At 41.5% G+C, this 20,226-nt stretch overlaps 1 protein-coding gene across 1 annotated transcript; it reads left to right on the forward strand.

Moving 5' to 3' along the window:
• The first annotated feature begins 1,002 nt into the window (after nt 1-1,002).
• LOC103300183 (cytochrome c oxidase subunit 5A, mitochondrial) lies at nt 1,003-18,771 on the forward strand. The gene is made up of 5 exons (XM_054716690.1): nt 1,003-1,200; nt 11,464-11,580; nt 14,544-14,665; nt 16,008-16,130; nt 18,605-18,771. The coding sequence occupies exons 1-4, from the start codon at nt 1,095-1,097 to the stop codon at nt 16,119-16,121; spliced, it is 459 nt and encodes a 152-aa protein (XP_054572665.1). The 5' UTR covers nt 1,003-1,094; the 3' UTR covers nt 16,122-16,130; nt 18,605-18,771.
• Nucleotides 18,772-20,226: the final 1,455 nt, after the last annotated feature.

The raw sequence follows: 20,226 nt of genomic DNA on the forward strand, positions 1-20,226 counted from the left end.
CAGTTAAGGTAAAGATTGACCTGGCTCAGGAGGCTGCGGCCGATATCAATCTAGGACAACACTACCTACCATAAACTGTTTTTTAGTTTAAAAGGTTTTAATTTCAGACCATCCTTTGTGGTTACTTTATGTCCCTGAGTTTGCAAGGTTACCACACAGGCCTTCCCTGAGCCAGTCAGGTTAGCATGTGGCCCCTTTGCCTCCACAAGAGAGAGAAACATGGGTGAGAGAGAAACATCCATTAGCTGCCTTCTGCTGGCCCCCAGCCAGGGACAGAACTGCAACTTGGGCCTGTGCACTGGGGAACCAAACCGAGCAACCTCTTGGTGCATCGAGGAGCTCTACCACCAAGCAACAGCAGCCAGGGCTGAACTCATTTTTTTTTTTAAATTTATTTCAGAGAGGAAGGGAGAGGGAGAGAGAGATAGAAACATTAATGATGAGAGAGAATCATTGATCGGCTGCCTCTTGCATGCCCCACACTGGGGATCCAGCCTGCAACCAGCCATGTGCCCTTACGGGAATCAAACCACGACCTCCAGATTCATAGGTCAACACTCAGCCACTGAGCCACGCCGGTGTGTGTGAACTCATTTTTTAATGCCTGCGGATTTGTGAATAAGAATAGTTGCTAATAAGGTCCCTTATATGTAAGCAGTTGCTTTTCCCCCCCATTCGTTCTCTTATTTTAGGCTCAAACCTGGGGTAGGGGGGAGCAAAGGCATTTTTATTATACTTTGTCCTTGTTGGTATTGTTATTCCCATTTCGAGGTGACGGAGTAGCCCCCGGCAGGACCTGAATCACTACACCACCCACCACTCCCTCCTCCTCCCTCCACCTTCACTGCATGGCGGCGGCGGCGGCGGCGGCGGCGGGACCCAGCTGACACAGTTTGTCCACAACCCGCCGCCGTAGCCGCCCGCCCCCGCTGCGTGCGGCCCGCTCCGGCGGAGGTGCGGCGCCGCAGTGGGTGGAGCCTCATGCTCCGCCCACTGTGCGTCCGTGCGTGAGTCCGGCCCCGGGAGCTCCGGAACGGCCGGTGAGCTCACAGCCGGCTTCCCTTCGCTTCGCCCTGCGCGCCGCCATCGCCGTGATGCTGGGTGCCGCTCTCCGCCGCTGCGCTGTAGCGGCGGCCGCAGCCTCCCGAGCCAGCTCTCGAGGCCTCCTGCACGCCGCCCCGGCCCCCGGCCCCGCCGCGGGTAAGGTCCGCTCCGGCGCCTGTGTGTCCTTGCGGTGACCTGGTCCCCCGCCACGCGAGAACAGGCTCGCCCCGCGGCCTAGGCTGCCCTGCCGCGGGCGGCTGACCCGGTGGCCCTGGCCGCCCTGCTGGCCGCCTTCCGGCGCGGAGGACTCGAGGGCGCGTCCCCGGGGCCTACCGCGGCGCTTCTTGTGCGGCCACCACGGACGGGTCAGGGTGGACCTGCCGTGGGCGCCAATCAGGGTCCCGGCGCACTTCCCGCGTCAACCCGACCCCTCGGTCCCCGGGTCGTGACCGTAATCCCCGGCGCTGACCCCTGGGCCGCCTCCTGGGGAGTGACCGCCGCCATCAGCGCTTTGGCGAAGGTGACATTGAGCCGCCGGACGCGCGGCTCCGGGTAGGGCGGGGAGGTCCCGAGGGCACGCGGGCACCGCCGCCCGGAGTCTTCCTCGGGGGACACTAGCCTGTGTTTCAGCCGGGCGTTTTCTCGGTTGGCGTTTCGTGGGTTACCTTCCCAGACCGTTCTGTTAATTTTTAGAGACGGCTCTGCCACGGTCTCATTCTTCCACGTGTGTGGCTATTTCCTGAAGTCGGAAAGGGTGGACCCGGCCACCGCTGTTTCAGAAATGGGATCCCACAGCCCGGCATGCTGGGCTCTGCAGCTGTGGGAGGCTTTATTGTTCGCTCCAGGTTAAAGCCTGTTGGTTGGGTATGAAATGCTTTGCTGATTCCTGTCTCTTATGTCTCTTATGTTTCCTTCTCCTAATGTATGTGTTCCCAGTGACTGCCCGGCACTATAATTTTAATTATTATAACCACAGTCTGATCTTAGTCCATGATGGATGTATATGCTACATCATTTAGCCCCTAACCATACATATTTTAACATATGAACTCACAAACTCAAAGCTGATAAGGTTTCCTTGGCTATTTTGAGTGTTTTAAGTAGACACTTACACACCTAAGGACTATGTTTCCCTTCATTCAATTTAAGATTTCATCTCTCATTTATCATACGATGGTAGGCTGGCATGCACATCAGAGATTATTGTACAGAAGAGGAAACCAAAGCCAGTCTTGGGAAACTGACTCCTTAACTAGCGGTAGAACAATTTTCTGATTTTCAGCCTCAGTTAGTTTTGGCCCATCCTGATATTTGTCCGGTTTTATAGTTCTTTATTCTTTCCTTATCTAAATGTGAAAGTAGTAAATACTATAACTTTTTCATATAGACACATTTGGGGAGGTTTTTATGACCTTCAAAATAATTCGTTTTGTGGCAGGTAAAGGAAAAGGCCAGAGGTTTTTGGCAAACTGTAAATTAAGGGGATTCTTTTTTTCTTAGTACCTTTGGACATGGTGGTTTATCTCCTAAGTGTTCTATTCCCACTCTTAGAGTTTAATCCATAAACAAAAAGTTGTATTTTAGATATTTGTCCCTTAGACCTAAATATTTGCCACAAGGAGTCAGTATTGTTTACAGTTGTGTCAGCTGCTTTCTGTCTGTGTGACCTTGGACACATTAGTTAACCTTAAGACTCAGTTGCCTCTTCACTAAAATCAGGATATTTGGTTGTGATGTTTTAAGTGAGATAAAGTAACTCTTAGCACCTTATCTGGCACTAACGCTTAATATATATTTGCTTTATTATACTGCATTTCATTTTTGCATATTATAGATTGGGGTTTATCAGTATGAGACTGAAGAAGTTTTTATGCAATTGAAAGTTAGAAAAAATTAAGGTTCTTGGCCCTACCAGTTTGGCTCAGTGGATAGAGCGTCAGCCTGCGGACTGAAGGGTCTTGGATTTGATTCTGGTCAACAGCACATGCCCAGGTTGTGGGCTCGATCCCCAGTAGGGGGCGTGCAGGAGGCAACCAATTAATGATTCTCTCTCATCATTGATGTTTCTATCTATCCCTCTCCCTTCTTCTCTGAAATTTAAAAAAAAAAAAAATTATGGTTCTTGGATGAGGTGCTCCAAGGCCAAATGAGAGTATACTTGAAGGAGTTCTGAAAAGGTTAACCTGAGGGGCCTCAAATTTGCTCCAGTTAAGTAGCAACCCAAATACCATATTTGTCCGTGAAGAGGTCTCCAACTTGAAACAGTTGTTTTCCAGGAACTGCTGACTTAGGTCATTAAAATGTTTTAAACTACTAGATTCTCTAGTCAACCCTTAAAACTTACACAGTCCTGGTTCCTACATCCTTACCTTGATAATTTGGGAAGGGTAGGAGGAGTTTTCTTTTTTCCCTTTCTTGGTGCGGGGTTGAATTTAAGAGGTACCTTTTATTTTTATTTATTTTTTAAATTTCTTTATTGATTAAGGTATCACATATTTGTCCTCATTCCCCCATTCCCATCCCAAACCCCTCCCCACGCATGCCCCCACCCTCCTGTTGTCCGTAACCATTGGTTAGGCTCGTATGCTTGCATACAAGTCCTTTGGTTGATCTCTCCTCCTTATCCCCACCCTCCCCTATCCTCCCTCTGAGGCCCAACAGTCTGATCGATGCCTCCTTGTCTCTGGGTCTGTTCTTGTTCATCAGTCTATGTTGTTCATCATTTCCCCTAGATGAGTGAGATCATGTGCTACTAGAAATACACTTATAAGAACCGAAAATGAGACAAGCAATAATGGTTATGCAGAGAGGCAAATGAATCAGTCTGTAGTGAGTTTCTTTCTGGGCCAACAGTTCTTTTGAGTCCCAATTTCAATGTCAAACAGTTCCTTATGTGTACATGTCCGCAATGATATTTCAGTTCTGGATGGTGGACAAATGGTGGTAATGCAGATCCGGCTCTTCTCTGGTTTGGTCCTGGGCAACCTGCAGCGACGCACAGCTGCTGACTGCTAGTATGGCAAGGCATGGTCAGCGTTTTCCATCTCTGGACTGTTTCTCTTCTGACTTCATGGCTGGAACAGTCCTGTCAATTCCTCTCTGTTGCAGGAATCCACATGGTCTCGGAGTTGTTTTCTGAAAATATTCAAACATATTCTCGACCAAAAGTTAATAAAGGAATCTTGTCTATAAATTTGACTTGCGATCCTTTTTCATTTTTTGCCCAAACGATTTTCCTTTGGCTTGTTTTGACACCATGTATGTTTTACATGGGTGTCTTGCTATTAGCATTACAAATGAAAGTTAATTTTCTAAAGTAAAAATTTTCTAGATGTAATTTACTTACAGGATATTTTTCCTTACATGATATTCTTCTACTATCCCCCCTTTTTTGATTTAAATATTGGGAGGCTTTTGGAAATTTTATAATGTAGTCTTGATAGCTTTTAAATTTTAATTTTTTGCACTAAAATATGACTGCTTTAGGTTCATTACCTGTTACGCAATTTTACCATGAGATGAACTACCAATAAAAATTTTAGTTAACACTTTAGGAACAGCTTTTTGTCCAGTACAATTAATTTTTCTAGAATATTCGCTTATTTCAATTAGCCGATTTAAATTAGCCTGAAAACTTGACTACTATTTTACTGTCAAATTTAATACTCTTAACAACAATCTTATTTTACCCTGTAAATATTAGTGGAAAGGATTATTTGTCTTCTTGAATAGGCCCTGAGCATTCCTGGTGCTAGGCTGGATTTAGATATCAAAAACCCACTTCCCCACACCATGGGTACAAGACAACTCAAACAAGTCTTGTTGCAGTGAGAGGGCAGCTGCTGTTGGCCAAGTCTCTATCTGTTACCTGGGTCCCGATTTGAGCTGGGCATGGGAAGCTAAGCAGCCTTGCGGGCAGGAGACCTCCCTCAGAAGGGGTGAGGGTTCAGGCCCCTGCAAAGTTGCGGGGGGTGAGGGTCTGTGCCCCACCTCTGTTGACCCCTAAGTTCTCTCCTGATGGCCCCTCTGCGACTGTGCTTGTCTTAGGTTGTTCCTCCCTTGAGGAATCTTACCCGTCTTTGACTAACCAGCCATCCTCCGGGGCCAAGCAGGGTGATGTGAGGTTCAGTTCTGTCTCCTTGGTAGCCTATGCCCCCGTGGCCTCCACGCCCAGCACGTGCCTTGGGATCCCCTTGCCTGCTGGCAGGGTCCCAGCACTGATCACATATCTTGGAGAACCCGGGTTTCTTCTCCAGGGAGGGCCCAGCTCACCCCACTGGGCGAGAGACAGATCCATGGTATCAGCCATCACGAGGCTTCAACCTCAGCATGAACAGAAAACTCAGGCAACAGCTGTGGGCAATTGGATTGTGAGAAGAGGGTCCCTCTTGGCCAAAAGGGCAAGAGGGACCAATATAGAATGCTCAGGTGCCTTCCCAGGGGGTCCTCTACACAATGGAAGGGATTAAATTCTTTCATGTCCTTTTTAAATTGCTGCCAGACATTCAAAGAATTAGTTTGTAAGTTTGTTTGGGATAATTGTATATTATGCTGTTGTAATTCTAAAATATCAAGAGATGTGTTACCTTTGTCTCCAAGCACCAATAAGAGGTACTTTTTAAAAAAATAAATTTTTATTGATTTCAGAGAGGAAGGGAGAGGGAGAAAGAAATAGAAACATCAATGATGAGAATCTCTGATCAGCTGCCTCCTGCAACCTAGGCATGTGCCCTGACCAGGACTGGAACCATGACCTCCTGGTTCATATGTCAACACTCAACCACAGGGCCATACCAGCCCGGCCTTCTCTCCCATCTTGAACAATTTGGTGCTTGACTAAGTTAATAGGGAAAATGTCTCCATTGTGGAACAAAACTTCAGTTCTGCAAGATGACGAAAAGCTTCTTGGAGATGATAAAAAGCGCCTAGTAGGTAACACACAGAGGAGAGAATGAGAGTTTACTGCTGAATCTCTTTGTTAACATATCAGGAAATTGTAATCTGAATATTTTTGTGTTTTTGTTGCTGGTGAAATGGGCTATTAGCACAATTTTAAAACATAAAGAGGCCATCAAGAATGCTAACATTCATTGCCCAATGGGGTGTGGCTTGGTGGTTGATCATTGACCTATGGACCAGAAGGTCAGGGCATATGCCAGGGTTGTGTGCTCAATCCCCAGTGGGGGGCGTGCAGGAGGCTGCTGATCAGTGATTCTCTCTCATCATTGATGTTTCTATCTCTCTCTCCCTCTCCCTTCCTCTCTGAAATCAATAAAAACATTTTTAAAATTTTTTAAATGTTAAGAAATGGTATGTATATATATTTTTTAATGCTAACATTGCTAAGGATATGTAAGAAACAATGATCACAGGCAATTGAAGAGGTAGAAAAACTGTTGTTGATTTGTATAAATGAAAGCAGTTAGCCCAAGACAGCATTTTGGAAACAGTGATACATGAAAAAGTAAAGATGCTGCATACTGACTTCCTGAAAGATACCCCTGGAACAAGTAGTGAAAGTGACTAGTTTAAGGCTAGAAGGGGGTTCAATAAGTTTAAGAAATGTTTGTTTATAGATTAAACAATATATTAAACATGTACTGTATATAAGAAAAGGTTAAAACAGAATCATTTGGAGGTCTGGAACGAATTTATTCAATTTACGTTATTTCTAACGGGGTAGGAGAAGGAAGATTCGGCTTTCCAACAAATCATTTCTCGAACAACCTTCTGGAGCAAATTAAGTTTCACTGTATAACTAGTTTGTAATTTGGGACTCCCCAGAAGGAAGGTAAACAAATATTAACCTTTTGCACTCGGATGTCAAGTGCAAATTACTCTTTGAATGTATCAATAATTTGAAATATAAAAAAATCCAAATAAATAAGTTTGTATGAAAAGAAACTCCAGTTTTTTATTCTACTGCCGCGCTTTGTAAAATCTGGGGTATTTAAAAAATTAAATCCCAAGTAGAATAAAGGAATCGAGAAAAAAGCAAGCGAGTGCAAAGGGTTAAAGATGATCCATTGATCTCCTTGACTGGGATTTGCAGCTGCTGGTCATCTTTTCACAGTTAGAAAATAATACAAAAATCCATGCCCAGGCAGTGAGGAAAAGCATTGGTTATCATGAAACACTTGGTGGTAAGAAAGATACACTTAATTAATAATTACCTCTGGGGAGGGAATACATATATTTCATTTTTCTTGGGTAAATATTTAGAAGTGTAATTACTGGGTTATATGGTAGGTGTGTGTTTAACTTGATAAGAAACTGCTAAACAGTCTTCAAAGTGGTTGTACCATTTTATACTTGTGCTTTAAGTATTTAGTAAGGATAACTAGTTTTTTAAAATGGTAGCTTGTAAATTTTAGGTAACAGCAGGTAGAAGCATTGTGATCTATGCTTTCTGATATATTAAATGTGAATATTAGTTCTGTGTAGTTTTGTACTTGCCAAATACTTTTAGGTCTATAGATTCATTCTTTTTTCTTGTCATAGAAATTAAAGAGTATCCCAATTCCAGCCCATTTATATACATGTCCCACTTCATTCTGGGCTCAGATTGTAATGGAAATTTAGGTCTCTTGTAAAATTGGGACTTGTGCTGGGGTCCTCTGTAACTAATGACAGGTATTTGCAATAGGCTCAAATGGTGATTTTTTTAAAAAAAAATACATATTTTTATTGATTTCAGAGAGGAAATGAGAGAGAGATAGAAACATCAATGATGAGAGAGAATCATTGATAGGCTGCCTCTTGCACGCCCCCCATGGGGATCAAGCCTGCAACCCAGGCATGTGCCCTTGACTGGAATCGAACTCGGAACCCTTCAGTCCGCAGGCTGATGCTCTGTCCACTGAGCCAAACCAGCTAGGGCTCAAATGGTGATTTAAGTGAGAATCCTTTTGCTTGATCTAGTAGTGACAGTCCATCTGCAGAACTGGCAAGTATTCCATCTTTTCACCTTTTTCTGGTTTCTTTTTTCTTATTTTCTTTCTATTTTTTGCACTTTCTCTTGCCAGTTACAGCAGTAAAGGTGTATAGGATATATCTGACATTTAAATCTCAGAATATATCTAGAGCCCCGAGGTTTCTGCGTAGTTTTTATATTTTTTTCCTTCACCCTTTATCCCCTCTATGCCCTCTTCCACCTCCACCCCTAGCCCCCACAATCACCGTGGTGTTGTCCATGAGTTCCCTCTCCTTTTTTTCTGTTTTGCTCAATTTTTTTTTTAATCCTCACCCAAGGATATTTTCCCATTTATTTTAGAGTGGAAGGGAGGGAGATAGAGAAACATCAATGTGAAAGAGCCACATCAATTGGTTGCCTCCTGCACATGTCCCAACCAGGGCCAGGATTGAGCCTGCAACTGAGGTATATGCCCTTGACTGGAATTGAACCCTGGACCTTTCAGTCCAAGAGCTGATGCTATCCACTGTGCCAGGCTGACTAGGGCGATTATTCTTTTTTTTAATCTTTTGAGAGAGAGAAGCATTGATTTGTTGTTCCACTTATTTATGCATTCACTAGAGGCCCGGTGCACAAAATTCATGCACTCGTGCATCCTCTCACAGTCCAGGACCCCCTTGCTCCTTACCACCTACCTGCTGGCTGCTCCTTAACGCTTGCTGCTCCTTACCACTCTGCTCGCTGCTCCTTAGCACTGCCGCAGAGGCGGGAGAGGCTCCATCCACTTCCGCATCGCTCGCCAGCCATAAGCTCGGCTTCTGGCTGAGTGACGCTCCCCCTCTGGGAGCGCACTGACCACCAGGGGCAGCTCCTGCGTTGAGCATTTGCCCCCTTGTGGTCAGTGTGCATCATAGCGACTGGCCGTCCCGCCATTCAGTCTATTTGCATATTAGCCTTTTATTATATAGGACTAGAGGCCTGATGCACAAAGATTCGTGCAGGCATAGGCCTTCCTTTCCCTGGCTGTTGGCACCATCTTTCCACTCCAGCCCTAGAGCCGCCTCTTTCTGCTCCGGCCCCACCTTCCCACGCTGCCCAGAGGCCCTGAGCAGCTGGGGCGGTGCGGAACGCCTGCATCCCTCACCCCTCGCCACTTTGTGTATGCAAATTAACCCACCATCTTTGTTGGGTTAATTTGCATACTCCTGATTGGCTGGTGGGCATCGTGAAGTCACTGTCAATTTGCATCTTTCTCTTTTATTAGTGTAGATTATTAGTGTAGATTGGTTGATTCTTGTGTGTGCCCTGACTGGGGATCAAACCCACAACCTTGATATATCAGGATGACACTCCAACCAACTATTCTACCTGGCCAGGGCGCACACATGCCTGTGGTGGGGGAGGGGTTGTTTTGTTTGATAAGCCTTTAAAAATAACTAGACTCTATACCAAGTTTGTCTAATTCATCTAATAGAAAATACAATTTGAAGAATGTTTTATTTCTATAAATTATGATATCCATTAATAGGAGGTCAATTAAGACATTTTTAGACAAGGATCAATTTATAGTTGTTATTTATTGACTGCCGTCTACAAAGTGCCAAGTCCTAGACAGTGTTACCTGGCCTTCATTCTTATTTTTATTTTTTTAATATGTTTTCAGAAAGAAGGAGAGGGAGGGAGATAGAAACATCAATGATGAGAGAGAATCATAGATGAGCTGCCTCCTGCATGCCCCCTATTGGGGATCGAACCTGCATCCTGGGGCATGTGCTCGGACTAGTAATTGAACCGTGACCTCCTGGTTCATAGGTCAGTGCTCAACCACTGAGCCACACCGGCTGGGCTAACTTTCATTTTTAATCATCATAATCTGATAAGGTAATGGTGTCTGCATTTTACAAATAAGGAAAATAAAACTTGCTGCTTCCTAAAACCCAAAGGTAAAATTTCCTTCTCCTCCATCCCCTACCATACAGAGGCTGTTTAGAAAGATTCCACATTTCCTAACTCACAATTCAGTGTCCATTTGAAAGGCAGTAACTAAAATAGAAAGGCTTTTTATATGTACTACAAAGAGTATAATGATTGGGAGCAGAATGCTAAGTAAGTCTTGTTTTCTTGACAATATATTTTAATATCTCACTTAGAACTTTTAAGTGTTCTTTTAAATTCCTATTGCTTTGTCAGGATGTATAATTTATTTTGGAGAATAATTTAACTAGAGGCCAGTGCATGAATTAATATACATTGAAAGGAAATTAATTAGAAGAAATATTTTAGAGGCCGGGGAGGGACCCCAAAAGGTTGGCTCCAGGGCATGTCCAGCCCATCTCGCCCAGTTCCCGATCGGCTAGACCCCCAGCAGCAAGCTAACCTACCGGTCAGAGGGTCTGCCCCCTGGTGGTCAGTGCACATCATAGTGACTGGTCAAACAAAAGGTCAGACACTTAGCATATTAGGCTTTTATTATATAGGATAGAAAGCATAAGATTTTTTAAAATTTATGAAATATATATCTTATAAATTAATTTAAGAACTAGAATGAAGCTCTGGCCGGGTAGCTCATCTGGTTAGATCGAATACCAAAGTTGCAAGTTCAATCCCCAGTCAGGTCACATACAAGATCAACAAATGATTAGAACAAATCAGTGTTTCTCTCCCCCATCTCTCCTTTCCTCTTTCTCTTTCCCTAAAATCAATAATTTTTTTAAAATATTAAAAACAAACTAGAATGAACATTATTTTGAATTAAGAATTAATACTCTGCTTATTGTAAAAATTCAGACATTCTGAAGTATATAAAGAAATAAAGATTTTCCTTCCAAAGATAACCAATGTTAACAATTTCAAGCTAGCATTACACATTGGGAGAGGAGGGGAGCATAAACATACACCTATAATACTTTTGGTTCTGCTTTTCTTTGTTTAATTTTTTAAAAGATTTTTTTCATATCCATACATAAAATTTGTTTCATTTGACCTGCTGAGTAATTTACTACTGTGACATACAGTCGATTCAAAACTTAATGCATTGAGTGTATATAAATGCCACTGAACTGTACACTTAAAAATAGTTACGGTGGTAGGTTTTCTGTTATACTAGAGGCCCACTGCATGAAATTCATGCATGGGTAGGGTCCCTAGTGGCTGCCAGCTGCCAGCTGGGGCCTCCCTTTGCACCTGCCTTGGCCTGGTGCTGCCCGCTCACCTGCTCCACCATCCTGCCTTGGTCCCACTCTCATTGGGGCCCATCAGGGCCGGCAGTGCCTCCACTGCACCGCCTGCTGCCAGCGCTGCATTGCCAATGCCCGCCATGTTCAGCACCGCCCCCTGGTGGTCATCGCATGTCTAACTCCCACCTGTAGTGACAATTTGCATATTACCTCTTTATTATATAGGATGTGTTTTAACGGGAAATGCAAACAAAAAAATACCTTAATTGTATTGACACAATATATCAAGTACTTCTTCTGTACATTGAAGTTATTGTTTCTCCATTGTAGGTATCCAGTCAGTTCGCTGCTACTCCCATGGGTCACATGAGACAGATGAGGAATTTGATGCTCGCTGGGTGACATACTTCAACAAGCCAGATATTGATGCCTGGGAATTGCGTAAAGGTAATTGTAATATAAACTGCTAAACAGTCTATTTTGATATAGAATTATGAACTGCTTTGTAGTCTTCTACTTTGTTAAAAACAAAACATGCATCATGTTAACTGAATTCTCTCATGCAACTTGCAATGAGAAAATATTATAGCCCTAGCTGGTTTGGCTCAGTGGATAGAGTATCGGCCTGTGAACTGAAGGGTCCCTGGTTTGATTCCAGTCAAGGGCATATGCCCAGGTTGCAGGCTTGATCTCCAGTTAGGGGGTGTGCAGGAGGCAGCTGATCAATGATTCTATTTCATCATTGATGTTTCTATCTCTCTCCCTCTCCCTTCCTCTCTAAAAGCAATAAAAATGTATTTAAAAAAGAAAATATTGCCCTGGCTGGTTTGGCTCAGTGGATAGAGCGTCGGCCTGCGGACTGAAGGGTCCCGGGTTCGATTCCAGGCAAGGGAACATGCCTGAGTTGTGGGCTCGGTCCCCAGTGGGGGGCATGTGGGAGGCAGCCGATCAATTTCTCATCATTGATGTTTCTGTCTCTCTCTCTCTCTCCCTCTCCCTTCCTCTCTGAAATCAATAAAAATAAAAATATTTTAAAAAGAAAATATTATAGCTTCCCTAGTGTATCCTGTAAAGCAAGGTTTTAAAACAGACACAATGGTATTTAGGGCCAAATAATTCTTTGTTGCAAGGGCTGTCCTTGGCATTGTAATATGTTTAGCAGCATCCTTGGCTTCTACCCACTAGGTGCCATCCACCCCCATGCCCTTCATCCCCTCCTACCCCCAGTTATGACAACCAAATATGTTTCCTGAGGGACAAAATCACCTCTGATTAAAACCACTGCTATAATGTCAAGGTGAGCAAGAGTTAAATTTTGTATCTTTTAGATACTTTATACAAGTAGTTATTTGGTTATTCTCCCTTCTTAGTTATAGTTTGGGTTTTTTGTTATTTTTATTCTCTGTTATGATTTGTCTTGCCCTGAATAAGTGTCCAGTCTAAATAAGCTAGAACTTATTTTTCCTAAATTTTCAGATGTGCATTTAACATGAGTAAGTAGCATTAATGATAACTAGTCTTCCTTTTTCTTTTTTAAAATATATTTTTATTGATTTCAGAGAGGGAGAGAGAGAGGAAAATAACATCAATGATGAGAGAGAATCATTGATCAGCAACCCAGACATATGCCCTAACGGGAATCGATTCACAGCCCTCTGGTTTGTAGGTCAATGCTCAACCACTGAGGCCCGCCAGCCGGGCGATAACTCGTCTTAATAGTTAGCCGTGACTAGCGTTAAGTGTAGGCAGTTATCTCAGACCAGAGTTCGGCCTCTGTGACTGTGTTCTAGCATTACGGTCTCCGGTGTCCTGTGTTTAAATAAAGCCGAAAGTAATCATGCCCAGTTATTTTCTGGTTGGATGTTTGAGTCTGTGCACTAATGTTTCTCTCTTTCTTTCTCTCTGTGTTTTTTAATATATATTTTTATTGATTTCAGAGAGGAAGGGAGACGGAGAAAGAGATAGAAACATCAAAGATGAGAGAGAATCACTGATCGGCTCTTTCCTACATGCCCTCTACTGGGGATGGAGCCCACAACCTGGGCATGTGCCCATGTGCCCTGTCTAGGAATCCAACTGTGACCTCCTACTTTATAGTTTGACACTCAGCCACTGAGCCACGCCTGCCAGGCTCTATATCTCTTTAATGTCTTCATTTGGACTTCATTAACTCTCCTTTCTCATTTCTCTGGTTGTTTTTATTTTCCAATCAAATCTATTTTAAAGCAACCAACGTGCATACATTGTACTAAGAGTTAAAGATATGAGTTTAAAATGACCCTCTTAATTGAAATGAAACCAGCAAATTATTGTGAAAATAGTATTTGCATTTAAGGAATTCTTTGGTTGGTTTTTTTGGGTCTTTTTGATTGTTTTTTGTTGTTATTGTTTTCCTTTAATCTGCAGGATACTACATAGTTCTTTCCACTAATTTATTGTGGAAGATTCATTATGATCTTACCATCTGTTAAAAGTAGATTCTCTCATTTTATAGGTAAAAGAATAGAGGCCTGGTAGGTTCCAGGACCCAATTCCAATGTGTATGGGTAGATTTCCCTACATCAACAAACAAGTCTGGACACCAGCAGGCTGTCCAAGAATTCAGTTCTGGGTGGCATTATCTACCCTACCCAGAAGTAGAATCACATTCCACAGGTAAAGGGCTCAGTCTCACAAGACTACCCTTCACTTTAGAGGCTGGTTACAAGCTAGGTTGTTCATCTGTGCTTCTGACCTACTGGCTACAAATCAGAAGTTCCCACAACCCCCTCCTCGGTTCCAATGACTCAGAGAACTCAAGAAAACCTGTTTACTCACTAGATTGACAATTCATTACAAAGATTATTAAAGAATACAAATCAACAGCCAGATGAAGAGATACATACGGCAAGGTCCCAAGTGAAGGAACTTATATCCTCATGGAGCTTGGGGCCCGGCACAGGGGCTCATGGAAGCATCCTAGTACCCCAGTGTGGGAAGCTCTCTAAAAAAGGACCAAGGGGCTATCATATGGTTTTATGGAGGCTTCATCCTTAGTCATGATTGATTAAATCTTTGGCCATTGGCAACTAATTTGACCTCAAGCCCTCTCTCCTCCCTGCAAATCAGGGAATGGGGCTGAAAATTTCTATCTTCTGTCCTCAGCATTTGTCTCTGCTGACATCCAACACCCACTCTTGGGAGTCCAAAAGTTACCTCCTTAATGTAACAAGAGGCACCACTGTGCTCCCATCACCATCACTTAGAAAATCCCAAGGAGGGTTGGCAGTTCTGTGTCAGAAGCAGACCAAATATATATTTATTACAAATCACTAGGTCATATGTCTATGTTTCAAAAAATATAGATAACTAAATTATAGTTTAAGTGAGAATATTTCAAGTTGATATGGCCCCTCTTTTTAATTTGACAGGGATGAACACGCTTGTTGGCTATGATCTGGTTCCAGAACCCAAAATCATTGATGCTGCTTTGCGGGCATGCAGACGGTTAAATGATTTTGCTAGTGCTGTTCGCATCCTAGAGGTTGTTAAGGTCAGTGAAATAGTATTAAACTTGTTCTGGAAGTATGTGGTCTATTGACTAGGCATCAGTATATTCTTTATTTTTTAATTTGTTAAGATAACCTAAAATTATTTTTTATATAGCTAGAGGGAATGTACAGTGAAGTTAATTTTTCTGGAATAAAGTGACAGAATTTATCCCAGGCCTGAAAAATTGTGCTTGATACTCTTTTGTTCAGCACTTCCATTTAAAAATTTACCTTAAATAGGTACAAAGGTTTAACTATAATTTATCTTTGTGCTATTTGTTGTAGGAAATTCAATGTTGTTAGTTGTTTCTTAAGATGGGACTTTCCAGAAGTGGTTATTACACAAATGTGTTTAACATTAAACATATTTACATTAAACATATTTATTGCATATTAACTGAAGAAAATTAAGAACTTTATCATTTAAAAAATATAACTAAGGAGACTTAGAATTTGTTAAAGGCAGAAGAGTAGTAGTTTGGCAGTGTCTTAGTCCAGCGGTCGGCAAACTCATTAGTCAACAGAGCCAAATATCAACAGAACAACGATTGAAATTTCTTTTGAGAGCCGAAAACCGATTTCTGCGCATGGGCCACGAAGTTTCAGTCGCACTGTACGTGCGCGCCCACACTTGGTATTTTGTGGAAGAGCCACACTCAAGGGCCAAAGAGCCGTATGTGGCTCGCGAGCCGCAGTTTGCCAACCACTGTCTTAGTCCATTTGACTTTTTAATATTTGTCCCTGGGGAACTTTGTGACAACGTATAGATACTAATATATGTTATGGTGAGTATTCATGAAAACTCTCTTACCCTGAAAATAAGTATTTTCTAAGTGTAGCTCTCCATGAAAGAATATGGAATATAAGAAAGAAATTCAAGGTCTATAAAAAAGAAAATGTGAGATTACTTTATCTACAATGGATAAGATAATTTAGGGTTCTGTAGGTTGTCAATTCATTCAGCACCAGTAGTTAATTCAGTTAGGGTCTCAAATTAGAAGCAAATGTAAAAACTTTTCCTCTGTTAACTTAATTATTCCTATTGCCTGCTGGGCATGTTTAATTACCTTCACAAAATTCTGTCATCACCACCTTGTTTTCTAGTAACTCAGGCTTTGAAAAAAGATATTTCTGGATTTAGTCTAATTGCTTTAATTATTTTCAAAGTGTCTCGAAAAACCTACCTTGACTAGTGCCCACAAAGTTGCTCTCTTTATTGAACAAATATGTTAACTTAAAAGTAGCCTCTGCATATGTGATTAAAAGCATTTTCAAGTTCATTTTGTAAATAGATAAGGCTTCTCAGAGAGCTAGATGTGAACTTTTTTTTTTTTTTGCCATCAGGACAAAGCAGGACCGCATAAGGAAATCTACCCTTATGTCATCCAGGAACTTAGACCGACTTTAAATGAACTGGGAATCTCCACTCCAGAGGAGCTGGGCCTTGACAAAGTATAAATCCCAGCGGTAAGCAACATACTACTGAAGAAAGCGGGAAAGAACCCGGGGAGATGAGCATGGCCTTCCAGGTTCTCAGAAATGTCTGGTTAGAGGCTGTAAGCGAGCTAGGATTGTTATTTTTAGTTGTTATAATTGTTCTCTTACTGGTGTAAAGGCAAGTAAAGACCTCCTTTATAAAAAATCTATATAAAATATTTTAAGCATAAGTAGCATAGAGAATAAATGTAATCACACCCAGATTTTCGGATATTATTATTTTGCCGTATTTGCTTTAGTCTTCTCCCCTCTATCCCACCAAGAAATTATTGGTTTCACCTAGAGTTCAAGCCCTCTGGGTACCTTCCCTCATTCTAGCCCATTAACCTCAAAAAAACTAAAGATAGTTCACGGCATTCAAGATGTTTATCATGTGTGCTTTTAAACATGTGGTTTGTTGTTGTTTTTATATTTTTATTCATTTCAGAGAGGAAGGGAGAGGGAGAGATAGAAGTATCAATGATGAGAGAATCATTGATCAGCTGCCTCCTACACATCCCCTATTGGGAACAAGCCCAAAACTTGGGCATGTGCCCTGACCAGGAATTGAACTGTGACCTCCTGGTTCATAGGTTGACGCTCAACACCTGAGCCACACCAGCTGGGCAACGTGTGTTGTTGTTTTTTGTTGTTGCTGTTGTTTAACAGTAGGATTTTATTAATTTGATGCTATTTTTGTGTGCCCAGATTAGAAATTAATAGTCAAGTAAATTTTCATCAATAATAAAAACTTATTCTCTATGGAAAGATAGATTAGGTAATAAGACCAGCCACAAGGTTGTCTAGGTGGTGAGCAGTGTGCAGAAAATCCTTTGTAAAACAGAAAATATATAAGCAGTAATTCATATTTTAATTTTATTTAACAAACACACATAGCGTATATAATTCTTTTTTGCTAATCCTCACCTGAGGATATTTTTTCCATTGATTTTTAAAGAGAGTGGAAGGGGGGGGGGCGGAGGGGGCAGGGGGAGACACCTCTACTGGTTGCCTCCCGCAGGTGCCCCAAATCCATGGATTGAACTGCAACCCATGTAGGTGCCTTTGACGAGGAATGGAACCCAAGACCCTTTGGTGTGTGGGCTGACACTGACCTACTGAGCACACTGGCCAGGGCAGTATAGAATTCTTGATGTGTGTCAGGCAGAGTATGTATGTATGTGTATATATACATATATATAAAATTGCTTTCAGAGTGGAAGGGAGAGAGAGGTAGAAACATCAATAATAGGTGAGAATCATTGATCAGCCATGTCCTGCGTGCCCCCTACTGGGGATCGAGCCCGCAACTCCAGGCATGTGTCCTGACCAGGAGTTGAACCGTGACCTCCTGGTTCAGAGGTCGATGCTCAACCATTTGAATCACACCCGCTGGGCTCAGGCGTAGTTTTAAGTGCTGTATAAATAGTAGCTCATTTAATCCTGTGAGGTGGTTACTATTATTATAATTATTCCTATTATTTATTGATGAGCAAACTGAGGCACTTTGTCCAAAGTCTACATTTAAACCCAGGCAGACTGGTTTCAGAGTTCATTGCACCCACTATGCCACATATTCTGTATAGGCATTTACTAAGGCCATACTCTTATTTCTCAATAAAAAGTGAGACTGAAATAAAAGTGGACCCAAAATTATTTTAGGAACTATTAAATATCCTACTAACAGACTAAGCAGAAAATGTAATCCACTTTGGGGTTTGTTTTTTGGAGCATATATCTTAATTTTTATTTTTGTCCACAACCACCACCTCCCTGAATTCAGGTAGCTCATCTTTATAATATATGGAAAGTTTTTTGTATGGTATTAAAAAGTTCTGTGAGTACTTAGAGAAAATTAGGTATTCAGAATAGAGGATTTTGTAGTCATTCATATATATATATATATATATATATATATATATGTATATATATATATGTATATATATATATATATATATATATATTATCCTTTTTTTTTTAATGGGTTTTTTTTCCATTGATTTTTAGTGAATGGAAGGGAGGGGTAGAGACAGAGAAAAACATTGATGTGAGAGAGACACATTGATTGGTTGCCTACTGCAGGAATCCATGCACTGGGCCTCTAGTTTGCATATAAGATCTTTGGTTCATTTCTTCCTGCCCTCCCTCTTCCCTGCTTCCCTCTGAGATTCATCAGTCTGTTCCATGTTTCCATGCCTGTGCATTAAGCGTCTGCCTCCTGGTGGTCAGTGCACATCATAGCTACCAGTTGAATGGTCAGATGGTCGCTTAGGCTTTTAGATAGATAGGTAGATAGATAGATAGATAGATAGATAGATAGATAGATAGATAGATAGATAGATTATTGCAAGGAATCCAGAAGATCTTTGTTATATAGGATGTATTCTTGCTGCAGTAACATGTTTCTTTAAAGATTTCTACCTTTTCTTTATTTCCTGGCTAATTCTTCGTGTTTTCTCTTACAGATAGGCTTCCCAAGGATTTACTGATAATACTACTTGAGTGTAAACAATCACCTGGAAATACTGATGATAACATATTACCTTATTTGAACAAGTTTTCCTTTATTGAGTACCAAACCATGTAATGATAACTTGAATTTTAATAAAAAGGAAATGAGTTTGAACTGAAATTAGGTATTGTTCCATGTGTTTGCATTGAAGAGCAGAAAATGAACTATTTATTATAGGTCCATGTGTCACACTTTTGTGTCCCCTTATGTGCTGAGAGAACTTTAATTTTCTGGAAGTCATCACTATATAAACATATTTGGGTACACCGACTGGTAAAATAGCTAAAGGCTAAAAGTCATTTATATATTCTTTCCTTGTTGATAGGGCCAGCAAACCCTGGGCTTAGGGAATTGGTTGTCTGGGGATAGATCAAATTGTGTACCTTCCCAAAACCGGTGAAATAAAGTTTAAAAGTGGTCATTGAGATAGTCTTGAGGATGTGTTGTAGGATTGCCAGCCCTCTCTTATTGCCCCTTTCCTTCCCTGCCTACTCTTGCCTGACAGTGCAGTATTAACTTTAGACATCAAAGAATTTGCTATTGTAGATCTGGAGGCTTTCTCCTTAAAGAACAGTACATGGGTTTACTTCTTGAGAGAATTAATAACATAAACAAATCCTGTCTTTAGAAGCCCCATAATACTGGATATCAGCTGCTGGATAAAGAGGTTCTGGGCCTGAGTGACTTCTACAGCCAGTTCAGACTGCAGCGTCCAGGGAATAGGGTTAATGTTCAGGTGAAATTTTTTTTTTTATCATTTGTATCTTTACACTTTTATTTTGCTATATAGTTTCTTTTAATATGGAAAAGTGAAAATAAGATTTTTCTTTCAGCATGTTCAAGTTCATGCCCCAATCTCATTATCACAGAACATGCTGATACACAGTATGGAAAGTATAAAAATGGGGAGAAAACCCATAGTCACGCCTATAAATGTTAAATTTTTTTTTCCATTTCTTTTTTTTTTTAATTTAAATTCTTTATTCTTTAAAGTATTACATAAGTCTCCTTTTTCCCCCATTGACCTCTCCCCAGCCGCCCCCACCCCTCAGCACATCCCCTCACCCCTTCCCTCCCGCCCCCCTATCTGTGTCCATTGGTTATGCTCATATACATACATACAAGTCCTTTGGTTGATCTCTTACCCCTCACCCCCAACCTTTCCTCATAGGTTGGACAGTCTGTTCGATGCATCTTTGACTCTGGTTCTGTTTTTGTTCATCAGTTTATGTTGTACATTATATTCCACAAATGAGTGATATTTATCTTTCTCTAATTGGCTTATTTCACTTAGCATAATACTCTCCAGTTCCATCCATGCTGTTGCAAATGGTAGGAATTCCTCCTTTTTTTACAGCAGCATAGTATTCCATTGTGTAGGTGTACCATAGTTTTCTAACAGTTGAAATTTTGATGTCTTTTTTCCTAAAACCATTGTAAGGGAATGTTAGTAAATGTTTGGGTAAGATTTTAACAAATAACCTTTTATAAAAGGCTACTCTACCAAAAAGTTCCCTTTCCCCTATTTTAATAAGTATAAAAGTGAAATAAAGTAAAACATCGTCATGCAACTAT

This window comes from Eptesicus fuscus, chromosome 5 (genome assembly GCF_027574615.1).
Source record: "Eptesicus fuscus isolate TK198812 chromosome 5, DD_ASM_mEF_20220401, whole genome shotgun sequence".
Classification (NCBI taxonomy): Eukaryota; Metazoa; Chordata; class Mammalia; order Chiroptera; family Vespertilionidae; genus Eptesicus; species Eptesicus fuscus.

Bases quoted from the DNA above. Each gene is read 5' to 3' on its own strand.
- LOC103300183 (XM_054716690.1), top strand. From the start codon at position 1,095: ATGCTGGGTGCCGCTCTCCGCCGCTGCGCTGTAGCGGCGGCCGCAGCC. The intron at 11,581-14,543 runs GTAATTGTAATA...TTAATTTGACAG, and splicing joins TGCCTGGGAATTGCGTAAAG to GGATGAACACGCTTGTTGGC. The intron at 14,666-16,007 runs GTCAGTGAAATA...TTTTGCCATCAG, and splicing joins GCATCCTAGAGGTTGTTAAG to GACAAAGCAGGACCGCATAA.